At 40.9% G+C, this 12,204-nt stretch overlaps 1 protein-coding gene across 3 annotated transcripts in view; it reads right to left on the bottom strand.

Annotated features, from left to right (window-relative positions):
* Positions 1-5,712: 5,712 nt before the first annotated feature.
* Positions 5,713-12,204, bottom strand: part of amacr (alpha-methylacyl-CoA racemase) — a 10,525-nt gene continuing 4,033 nt past the window's right edge. For all 3 annotated transcript variants that reach the window (XM_046375313.1, XM_046375312.1, XM_046375314.1), the window contains exons 4-6: positions 11,478-11,638; positions 7,272-7,458; positions 5,713-6,437 (exon numbers count right to left, since the gene is read on the bottom strand). In XM_046375313.1, coding sequence (XP_046231269.1) covers positions 6,028-6,437; positions 7,272-7,458; positions 11,478-11,638 — 758 coding nt within the window. In that variant the 3' untranslated portion in view covers positions 5,713-6,027. The remainder of the gene's footprint in view (positions 6,438-7,271; positions 7,459-11,477; positions 11,639-12,204) is intronic.

The following is a 12,204-nucleotide window of genomic DNA, read 5'->3' as shown; positions in this document are numbered from 1 at the left end:
TTCTGCCAGCATTGGTCTCCGTGTCACCTTCTTGCCACCCTATGAATATTTCTCCGAGTATTTCACAGACATTGCCGAAGCATTTCTCAGAATCCTACTCGTCTTTCAAATCCCGAGAGAAACGTAATGAATTTTTGTTCCTCTGTGTCTGAAGGTGTTCAATAACAGAAAGCAAACAATCTCGTATTGGCCCATAAAGCAGCTGCTGTTCCTTGTTGCTGTTGTTATTAAAGGTCATCAACGCCTGGAATTCAAAGCCACAATGGCACCCAATGGCACCCAATGGCACCTTGACCTTCACTGTTAAACGCACACTATGATATTTTTGCCGCTAGAGGTCTCTCAGGTAAAACAATGGAAACAAAAGTTTGATGACATAGTAATGCAGTGTCGGATCATGAGCGCCGTTATCTTCATCGTTAAACAACCACAAAAGTGTGTGAAGAGACTCAGGCAGAGATGTTTTATTCACGTTGCGTTTTCAATCTTCCTTCCTCGCTCTCCGACTCTCTCTCCGGAAGTGACAGGGGGACAAACGAAACGCACCCTCAGCTTGAATAAAATTGTGATTTTCTGCAAGCGATTTTTGGAAGTAGACAACTCAGCAAAATAGAAAACAAAGATTTGGTCTCGGCGGATACATGGAAATGTGCCACGTCACATCTTAATAAAAGAACTTATTTGAGTCCATTTATCCTTCAAATCATTTCTAACTCTGACAACAGCTATCGTGCCAAGTCCCTTTAGAAAAATTTTTATTTAACCACACTCATTATCCTCATAATTGCACCCTTGGAACTAAGAGACTTTTTGAGGTTTAATCAGTCACACAATGGCATCATTCAAACACTAAAACGTGGGTGCATTCAATTATAACATTCACTTTCAGAGGTTTGAGTCTGCTGTGAGATGTGCCCTGAATACCGAATCTGCGCAAGATCAAAATTCACTTTATTATTCACTTTACTTTTCTGACATCAAAGTTGATGCTTGATTCAAACACACACACACACACACTCACACCATAGCCTGGTACACTACATTACACTAAACATTAGACTCAAAGAAGATATCTGAGCTGAGGTCTTGTTCTTTGTGAATAGCATAATGAAAGATGTAGATTTGCAGTAACAAGGAGTTTTCTCGTGTCTAATTTAAATCAAAGGAAAGGATGGTGACAGCAAGATGACCTTTTGGATGAGCAGCAGAGGTCTAAAAGAAGAATAAATCCGTGTCAGGTTTGATTAAAGGTCATTTTGCACCACCTTAAAACATGCCACTGTGATCAAATCTTGCCTTGGGAAGACAACTGACACTAACATACTAAAACAACTGACATTTCTAATATTGCCATCCAGGACGGTTGCCGTTGGGCTCCAGAGGTTGTAACATTAGTGGACCAACCCATCACTTTGAGCCAGAATGGAATAACAACCATTTGATGGACTGCTATGAAATTCGTGGTTCCCAGAGGATGAATCCTACTGACTTTGATGATCATGTGACCTATCCTCCAGTGCCACTGTGAGGCTGGAAGGTTTGCTTCGTATAGTACAATTTCGACTACCAGGGAGGACCTCTCATCGAATTCAAAAATGTAATAATTCTCAGACACCATCTTTGACTTCTACTGGAGTTTCTCAGCTGGCCTTCCCAGATATTCTTAAAGCAAGGATGCAATCTGCTTGTCTCGATGGACGACTTCTTCACCACACCATGAAAATCACAAGGGCTCTTTTGTGGTTGGTCCAGCAGCACTTCAAGTTAATCAAGTGATGATGCATGTGATCCCTGAGGAGGGATACTGATCAGGAAGAGAGAGGTGGGAGCAGCCGGGAAGGAGGCAACAGATGGAAAAGGTTGTTATCTGCTTCCTGAAAGCCAGCAGGGAAACATTCATATGTAAGAAAACACAAGCGATGATTCATCACGACCGAGATCCCTCAGAGTGCACATGAACAAGCACATGAGGGCCCATCGTGGTCCACGTGCGTGACCATGTGCGCCTCAGACTGGCACGTTCAAGTGTGTGTGTGTGTGTGTGTGTGAACCTCCTGTCATAGCTGAGTTTTTAATAGCTCCTGCATGGGAACAAAGGAAGCTGTTTTATCAGAGTATGGACTTCATCGATTTACTAATGAGGAAAAATTCAATCAGCAACACTTGCTGATGTAAATTTTTAAAATATTGTTAAAATACTGTTGATGTTTTTCTTGTCCTACCTGATAGTATGATAGAACTTTAGAACTTATCATGGCCTGGTATGACAAGGAATTTGAGGGAAAATTATAATGGACATTTCTTAAATTGTTTTTGTGTGATTTTATAGACAAAATGATTCTTTGATCAATTGAGAAAAATAATCCTCAGATCATGAAAATTATTGGTGGATCCTAGATGGATCCTAGAAGCAATGATTTGTGAAATCTCAAATAGTCTTGAAGCTAATCCTGATCCAGCATTCGGCCCAGGCAAAATGTGGTGTGCACATACACTGAGTACTGACTTTAGAGTGGAGTAGGAGACGTCTCCAGCAGTTAACCTTGTCAAATGGAAAATATTTGCATATTTATATATTTTTGATTTTTTTTTTTAGCAAGGTAAAAGGAAAAGAATACATTTTAATGTGCTAAGTATACTTTTTTCTGCTGCAAAAACCTTTACAGACACACATTAGAGATTTTGTTTGGGTGCCTTAATATGAAATGTGCAGAGGTACCAAGCTGTTAAAAAACATTATACTGAAATAAACGTAAAAGTGAGAATTAATACCCCAGAAAGAAGTGTTATATAACCACAGTTCTTTGATTAAACACCCTATTGATCCACACTTAAAATCGCTGTGTCTAAAAAGTTTTGTCTGTCAAATAAAAACAAAACAAAACAAAAAAATCAACTATCTCTTTGTCAGATGCTAGAATCCTAATAAGTAGCTCCTTGTTATTTCCATAATAACTTCAAACAGCACCTCAGTGTACAGTCCAGTATGGTACACAATGTACACAGTACACAATGTGGTGACCGTTTGCTCAGTCGCGATTAAATAAGCACAATGCAGCTTACATCTACAGAGTATTAAGTCATGTTTGAAGCCTGTGCTAATCTCATACTGTACTGCATGCTTACGGTCGGTTGTCCTGTGTCTGGCCTGCCATGGTGAGAGTCAGATGTTTGGAGTCACACCACAGACATTCCTCGCATACATTCATGCCTCAAGGTTTCCTACTACAACAGCGCGTGCCATAGTACATTCTTTAACAAGCGGCGGATGGCTGATCAAAACTCCCAAATGTGTGAATGTTATGCGGAGAGAAAAGCTTTGTGGTAGAGGTTTCGAACAATTAGTGAGCAGCGGCATGATGCTTATATGCACAATGTGAGAAAAGGTGCTAATCTGTAAAAGAATAGTGGAAAGCGCTGTAGCATCCTTCCTTGGAGACCAGATGATCATAGATGCATCATCTGAGAGACATCTCTCATGTCTGTCTCTTAAATATGAAACTAACAAGCTGCCAGTTAGTTTACCTCAGCAGAAAAGATTGGAATTGAAAGAAATAGGAATAAGTGCTTCCAGCAAAATGGCTTGTTTTTCACAAATCACAGGAAAATATTTTATGACTCAGCTCAGTTGATATCTATCAACGGGCCTACAGATGGTTTTTGTTTTATGCACTCAGGTTCTCAGATATTTGCCTTTTTTTCTTTGCGCTAAATTATCCACATCTTAACATTATCTGAGAAACTGGAAACAGCAAACATGTGTCTGACTGTAATGATTAAGATCACAGCTCTGCAAATGTCTTGTGAGGAAGGACATGCACTCAACAAGTTAAACCCTGTAGGAGACACACGCTGCCTTTTGGCGAGAAACAGTACATGTAAAAGTAATGTGGTTTATTTGCACAAAAACGGATATTTTTAATGGCTTCAGTCAGTTTTCACATAGCAGCTGTGATGGCCATCCTGTAGCAGGGCGTTTGACACCTCACACACACGGACAGAAAGGAAGCTGCATTGGCAGCTATGCTTTTTAGTTCCCAGGGCCTCTTTGTAGGTCAGTCTGTCCACACTGTCAACAGCTTCCACTGGGAACATTTCATTAGTGGATAAACAATTGTAATGAATCACAGCAAAGACTGTGCAGTATCCACAGTAACTACTTTGTCCTTGAACAGACATGTTACTACTGAGGATACAATTTCTCACAGAACTGACCACCACAGAGTCCACCTACCTCATCTCAGAGGCCGAAAATCAAAGCTGTCGAGGTCTAAGTACAAGGTGCTCATTTCAGACCCTCAGTGTTTGAGTTTCCTTATGAGGAGGTTCTGTGGAAGTCATGGAATTCTTCATGCTGACCTTAAACAGCTTGAAGCACACTGGCTCACGACAATTTACACAAAGGAATAATATGCATTGTATGCTAACATCCATAGGTGTATAGTGGAGCTACAAAGTCAGCCCAGCCTGTGTGTAGTCACCTCTCCCGGTATGCACGGGGACATTCATGCATTTTATCAGCTATTTTACAAACTCCTCATAAAGCCAAGGTTTAAATTTACACAGATTTCCCTTAGCGGTGGCTAATCTGGTCTTAAAGGAATTTCAATCATTGCAGCGCTGCTTCCTAACTACAGCAGAAGTGTTCTGGAGGTGCTTATCGGCTCTGCAAACATCAGGAAAAAAAAAATCTTTAAAATATACAATCAACAGCATGTGATTTATATGAACTGAGATTGTCATCAGTCCTCTTGCCGCAGAGGACCTGAGCATTTCATCATGGGAAATCATTTGAACGTCTGCAGTGAAGTGATGGAGTAACCACCACACAGCTGACACCAGCTAAACAAATTACAAGGCACAAAGTGTTACTGATGCAGAAACAAAGTAAGAAGTACAGATAAATAAACAGACCTTTGCCCCTGAGATTTCTTCTTCTTAATAATAGCAAGTTTTCTCTTTTTTCTGTTATTTGCTGCTCATTTTCATGTACACTCTGGAGACTCACTGCTCATCGTGAACAGGGCTGCGATATTCAGCCTACGCAATCACGTTAATTTTATGTTTATAGAATAAGTAAGTGTAGCATCTTTTAATTTTAGATTAAATTCCCCCGAAACCCCTTGTGTCACGAGCACAACAAGCCCGCTCAACACGCACCACGAGGCCAAGTTAACAGTCGCTGAGTCCGGCTGCATCCTGTTTGGCTGCTGGAGACGACTTCCTGTCGTTCTCGCCGATGTGATGATGTACACAGCCTTTGTGACCGGAGGTGTTTTTACTCACAGCGATTTTCTCTGCTCTGCAATCTTAACACATCAAGTCTATTTTTTTTTTTTTCCCGAAGCGGCTCACATCTGAAGCGTCAAATGTACTTGTGAATGCGTGTAAGTGCCTGCATTTACTGATTTAAAATATTTAAATTGTAAAAAAGTAATATTTAATGATATTTTTCATTTGACTTTTTTGAGACACGGACAGCAAAACAATATTTTGTGTTCATAATTAGTTACAGAGATGAAAATGTGTTATACAATCCGAATAAAAAAAGGATTATTTCATGATTAGATAAAAGAGAACAATAAAAAAAAAGACAACGTGAGCGTAATGACTACAGCTGAGAGTTTATGTTGACTTTCAGAAAGTAGAGTCACATCATAATGAACTGCAAACTGGGAGAGCATCTCTCAGTATGACAGGAATCTCAAGCTCACGTGAGGCCATCGAATGAACAAAATCCCAAAATTTTTTTGGACCTTTTAGTCATTTAGACACCAAAATATGTTTAGTATGTCTGTGTGCTCAAGGACATATCGATGCTACACCATCACAGTCCATCTCTGCACACTGTAGTCCGTTTACACTTTACACTGAGACAGCAGTTCAAAGTGACAAATATAACTGACTGCAACTTATTTTGTTTTTTGTCTAAATTAATCACTAATATAAATTAGGTCCAGGTGATCTTCCTCAAATTTTAACACTTGATTGGTATTGATTTTCAAACAAGCTTTGACTTATTGTCCTCTACAACTTTGCTTTGACAGCATTACACTCTATAACCCCTGCTGCTCGCATCTCGTCTATCTCTGCTGATGTAAGCCCGTACTCCTCCAGGACCTCAACAGTGTGCTGTCCGATAACAGGGTCTGGGGCAAGACAAGGCTCCGCAGGAGTCACAGAGAGAACCGGGGCCGGCCGGGGGCTTTCCTCTCCGCTGGAGTCCTTGATGAAAGAGGCCCTTTCCCGGTTATGTGGGTGTGAGCTCACTTGGTCGAAAGACAACACAGGTGTAACACAGGCATCAGTCCCATCAAAAACTGCTGACCAGTCCGCTTGGGTTTTTGAAGCAAAACGCTCTGTGAAGATCCTTCTCAGCTCTGGCCAGTCACCGAAGCTCATCTGAGGAGGCAACTCTTCAGCGTCCAACTCCAAGCCTAGAAAAAAAAAATGTTGGAAATGTTTAACATCACGGACCAATCATCACTTTCATCTTTGTGGACTGTGCTCAGAGTTACCAAGTCAAAGTCGCTGTGACCTGTCACTGTGTCAGACATGGAGGCAGCAATCCTAACTCAAAATGACTTACATTCGCTTCTCTATACTGAGGTTTTGGAGGGTTTTTTTTCCCTCAAAAGTCACAGTCAGCACACAGTTTGATTTATACTGAAAAGCCTCTGTCAATCACATGGTGATTTACTGCATTCTGCCACGTCTGCTAACTGACTGAATAAATAAATAACACACAAATTGCTAATTGGGCCATGAAACACTCAGCAAGTTCACGGTATTGACCAAAACTGCCGTACATTTACTGCTTACGCTCTGCTTACGCTCTTTATACTGTAATGGATTTTCTTGTTATGTGATTGATAGATGGATCAAATAAAAGCTACTTCAAAGAAAACAGCAATAGCAATTATCTCATCTTACAACCCTTTTTAGTTTTTTTTTGTGTCTTTGCGTTAAATGATTTCTTGTTGGGAAACAAATGTTGACTGTTGCTCTGGTGCAAGAGATCCTCAGACTCTGAGATGTGTGTGCAGTGTTTCGGTTGCATTCTGGATGTGGGATTACGAGCTGTGCTGAACTAAATGTTGTTATAGACAAACTCTGAGCGAACTCGGCTTTCACAGGATGTGCGTCTGTTGGCGACCTCAGCGATGTCATTGTGTCGACTGCTACCGCTCTGTGTAACTCGGCTGTGGTTCATTTCTCCCCTTCAAGGTTTATTCCATTAAGACTCCAATCTGTATTTGCACACTACAAACCTTTAAGCAGCTGCCTGTAGAACTGCGGTTCTATGGCACCCACAGCCATGTACTTTCCATCTGAAGTCCGGTATGAATCGTAGAAGGGCGCCCCGCTGTCCAACATGTTTTGCCCTCTTGAACGGTCCCACATGCCAATGCGACGAGATTTCCACACAAATGAACCTACATATGCTGCTCCTTCTACCTGAAGACGACCAGAGAGAGGAACAGACAAGCAGAACAAAAGGTCAGAAGGGTCAATGTTTTTATTTAAATTTTATGCAGAATTACAGTTACATATAAACTACCAAGGGCAGAGTAGACATCCACAGCATATTTTTAAGCAAAGCAAACTTTCCAAGAAGAAAATACACAGAACATGAATGGTGTGCTATTGCAATCATTATTGAATGCCAAGCTTTTCAGCAGCTTGAGACGGCATACTGGGTGCTGACATTTAATGTATAAACCATCAGCTGCGTGTACTAGTAACATTTTAAGCCTCCATATATGCAGAAGCTATTAATGCTGCTGCTGAATGAATAATTAAAAAAATCAAACGTCAGCTGGGGAAAAAAAAAAACAGCATCAACAATTGGATTTAAATGTTTGAAGAAGTGACACAGTGTTCTGCGTAAACACTGCAATTCAGTAGAACGGCGCAGCTATGTTCTTTCAAACTGCTGCTCTGTGAGTCATCAGGAATAAATCACAGCAGAGGAGAAGGTCTCTCACTGGTCAGGCTTCAGTGCTTTCTTAGTTATTCTGAGCCAAAACCAAGACTCATCCATATGGAGTCTGTGGGAAGCTTGGCGGACTCCCTGAATGCGGCCTCTTCTTTTGACAGTCTTTAATCATTAAAATATGCATTTGTCTGTTAAAACGAAATACAAGGCTGAAGCCATGAAGGCAGTGAAGACGAAGCTATTACTCTCTATTACTTCTTGTATTTGTATCTTCTTTGGTGTCTAGAGGGCGCTCCTTGTGTCATGAGAGACAAACGCAGTTTTAGAGCAGCAGAGCACCAATTAAAATGCAGCGCTCCTTCTTATGTGGTCACTCAACAGCAGGTGTGAATGGTCTCAATACACTCCTTGCGCTCTCTCTGTGTGAACGTTAAATTCATGTTTTGGGCATGGTTGTGCAAAACTGGCTGCTGCTGTTTTACAACCTCTTTAATGCACTGTCTCTGATTTAAAATCTTTGTGAGCCAAAGCCGTCACAATGCATGTTGGTGCACAAAGACACCCTCGTCCCTCTAGCCAAGCTGATTTACAGATACAGTTGCTCATTTACACCCAGTAGTTGGTAACATTTTCATTCATTTGAAGCCATGTTTCTGACCACCTGATGAGTGCAAGTCCAATATTCCCTCTCTTTTAGCTCCATTTTTGGTCTCAACCAACTCCAGAGGTAAATGCGTGTCTCGTTAGCTGCTGAATGCTACACTATGTTAACCTGCAAGCCGCCATCTGAATCTTTCTATTGTTTGGTGCTAAGCAGCATTGCACAGTTGGTTGTTCAGCTGCCTGTTGTGGCTGAAAAACAACACTAGTGAACTGTAACCGTTGACAGACAGACAGCTATACAGTGAAACTCACCGTGAAAGCTCCATAAAGTCGAGGCGAGCGGCAGACTGTGGTTATAAGTCCCTGTGGGTTCATCACAATGCCTTCTCACTGCCTTTTGTTGCATTGGTGTTGTGAAAATATCAATTATAGCCATTTAAGCCCCAGTAAATTGCCTCTAAATTATCAACAGGTGTGAATTTAAATGTAAATAAATCTGTGTGTCAGCCTTGTGCACTGTACCCTGCCAGCTGCCCGACGCCATGCATGCTGTGACTGGCTCCAGCCCACTCAAAGCCTCAAAAGGACAAGCATTTATTGAAAATGGACGGATGAGGGAATATAAATAAAATGACTGATTACAGGCTTCTGAATGAAAGGGCCGAACTGCACAGCTGAGAGAAAATTCAATGTCATGTATGAATTATTCGCTCAGCCCCGTCTTGACTCGGCTGATAGATATGAGGCAGACAGTGTACTGCATCGGGTGCTCATGACAGGACTGAGAATCAACGCGATTACACGTCATCCCACTGACAACCATCAGCCTGATCAGATGTTTCTCCAGCATCACAATGAAGATTTGCTTTCATTTAAATGCAGATTTAAGGTCTGTTCACTGAAAATGATTACATTCTGAATGTTGAAAGTACTTTTATGTGAGTTTGTTCTTTGGATCTCAGTCTTTTTCCACTTTATGGGAAGGTGATATGGCTGAAATTAATATTGTGATATCAAGAATAACCTCCTGTTTCTGTGTGGCATAATATCCTCTAAATGTGTGCTCTGTTGATTTTGTGTTAAAGACACAATAAATTAATACAATTTTCTTTTTCTTCCTCAGCTTAGTCTTTTCTCGCTGGATGAACACCGAATTAAGAAAACAAACTAAAGAAATTGGAATATTTTAAATTTGAATAAATTAAGGAGTAAGCAACATTACAGCTGAAAATTCAGGTCCTTGAGACATTTAAAATTCTCTGCTGAATTGAGAGCGGAGCTCATGCATATCCAGGATTAGCTGAAGAACCATAAACATAAAAAAAAAATGAATAAAAAAATAAAACCTGCAGCAAAACACTGTGTAAGAAAAACATTATTCTCCTGAGAAGGAAAAACTTGGGACTAAACCGAAAAGAAAAGCAGCCTGCTGACTGTGGGTGGTGATGAGTCAATACAGTCACAATCAATATAAATGAGTTTCATGAATTTAACGGAATTGGTTGAAGAGCGACCAGCTACTGACATTAATAACAAATGATTTCGCTTTAATCTGATTAGTAGAGCAAACAGCAACCACACTCAATATTTATTTGCTTGGGCTCATGAAAGTTTTATTTAACCAATAATGAAGCCCTGCCAAACTGAAGTGTTGACACATTTCACTTTAAAAGATAAAGAACTGAAAAGGGAAAACGAGTGGCCGCTACAGTGTGGACGCCACCACATAAAGGTAATAAAGGTAGTACTCTGAGAAAACAGTTGTGTTATGTCTTCCGAGACTTTACGAGCTGTCTATAACCCTCACAGGGCTCGTACCTGAACATCAATGATTCGAATCATAAATATGTATTTAAAAGTACAAGAAGGGAGAATACGATAAATTCAAAGTTGAGTTGGAATGATGATAATGCCATCAGGGGTTTTCTCAGGGTTTAAGCCTGGCACTCGAAAACTGCAGGATCCAGCGATTTTTAAGTCGAGACAGACTAAAAGTCAGGACATTTCGACCTCTGTTGATTCAATTTTCACTGTTCTTACTAAACTCTTGCCTCTCATAGTATTACCAAACTTCCAAAGGGTGTCCTTTCTCATGCAACTCCAGAAGGCTTCAAGGGGAGAGATAAAATCTGCATTTAGTTGAAGACTGATCCTCCATCATCCAACAGTGGAACTGAAAAAGTATGGGAACTTCAGGAGATAAAAACCCTAACTTCATTGTCAAAGCAGCTGTAAAGTACGTAAAGACAACTAACTCAAACGTTAGCTTATGAAACCACTGAATTATCCGTGTCCAGTCCTGAAGAAACACTTGGGTAAAAGTTGGCATCACAAAATTACATTTCAGTGTGTTTATCTGCATCCATTTGTATGCTTTAAATTCAAACTTTTTACAAGGTTTCACAGAGTTGAAAAAGTTTAATAACTTCACCTCCTGAAGGAGTTCATTAGAGCAGTTCTGCTCTGTAACCAGCAGTGGACGACGATTCACAGCAGGATTCACAGACTTTGATGTGCTTTTCAAGTAGCTTTGCTAAAGGCTGTCCAAGTGATCACTTATGCCAATAAAAGTTGATCCTGAATCAAAGTTTGCCACAGTGTGGTGCACCGTCATCTAGAAAAATACTGCTGGTTTTTTATTATTTCACTAATTCAACTGGTTACACATAAACGTGGAGACAGAGGAGAAAAGAAGCTCTCCTGCTGTTATCCTTAACACACATATCTTGGCATGCATTTCCTGGACGGCTGAATGTGCTCTAACCTCAACAATGTCTGCAGTTTGCGCAAAGCGTCTCCACTGTCATTTACTTGAGCTTAGTTGCTGTTGACAGTAGTGCTAAAGTATCAATGTACTCATGCATATTTATGGGATTTCTGTACTTCTTTCACAGCATCGAGCTTTACATTGCGGGTGGTTTGACAGTATGCTTACCATGCTGGCATCAATCACCTGTCCTTTCCCTGACTTCGTCCTCTCCAGCAGGGCCAGGACGATCCCCAGAGCACAGGTAAGACCGCCACCTGCAAAGTCTGCCAACAGATTCAGTGGAGCGTAGGGCTTCTCTCCGCTGCGACCAAGCCGGGATAAAATGCCTGCAGCACAAAATGTAATGACAGCTTTACTAGCAGAGAACAAGAGAGTAACAATAGAGTCCTGGGCCCCTGGAGTAATAGAAAACTAATTAGCTCGGTAACTGAATCAATCAGGGGGTGTTGCCACCTAATAAAACATCAAAACAAAAGGTCAGCAAACACAATTCTTTCTTTCAATGTATACAACACACAGTTCTGATAACAAAGAACAATAAGCTCGACAAAATAATTGCTTACTCCGTTAAACCACGTTTTGGCACAGGGCATCGTTGTCCTTTTGCTACTCTGGTGCCAAACGGATATTAGCAAAAGGCTGTGAGTGAGGAATGTACAGGTGGGTGCGAGTGCTTCCTGAACATGCTGACTAAAAGAGACAGACTCACTGTGGCAGGCATCTCTACAAATGTTTTCATTTGGACCCTCTGCTTTGGTCTGTCTGTGCTCTATAAGCCAAACATCGCCACAAAAAAAAAAACAACATGTTAAAGGACAGATCCACGTTGTGTTCAGCCTCCATGGGCGTTCTCACGTCGAGCTAAGTAGCATTAGATGGAGCTGCTGCTTTA

Source organism: Scatophagus argus, chromosome 20, assembly GCF_020382885.2.
Source record: "Scatophagus argus isolate fScaArg1 chromosome 20, fScaArg1.pri, whole genome shotgun sequence".
NCBI classification, from domain to species: Eukaryota; Metazoa; Chordata; class Actinopteri; family Scatophagidae; genus Scatophagus; species Scatophagus argus.
Note: the sequence above shows the minus strand (reverse complement) of the source record. Positions and strands in the feature narration are given on the sequence as shown.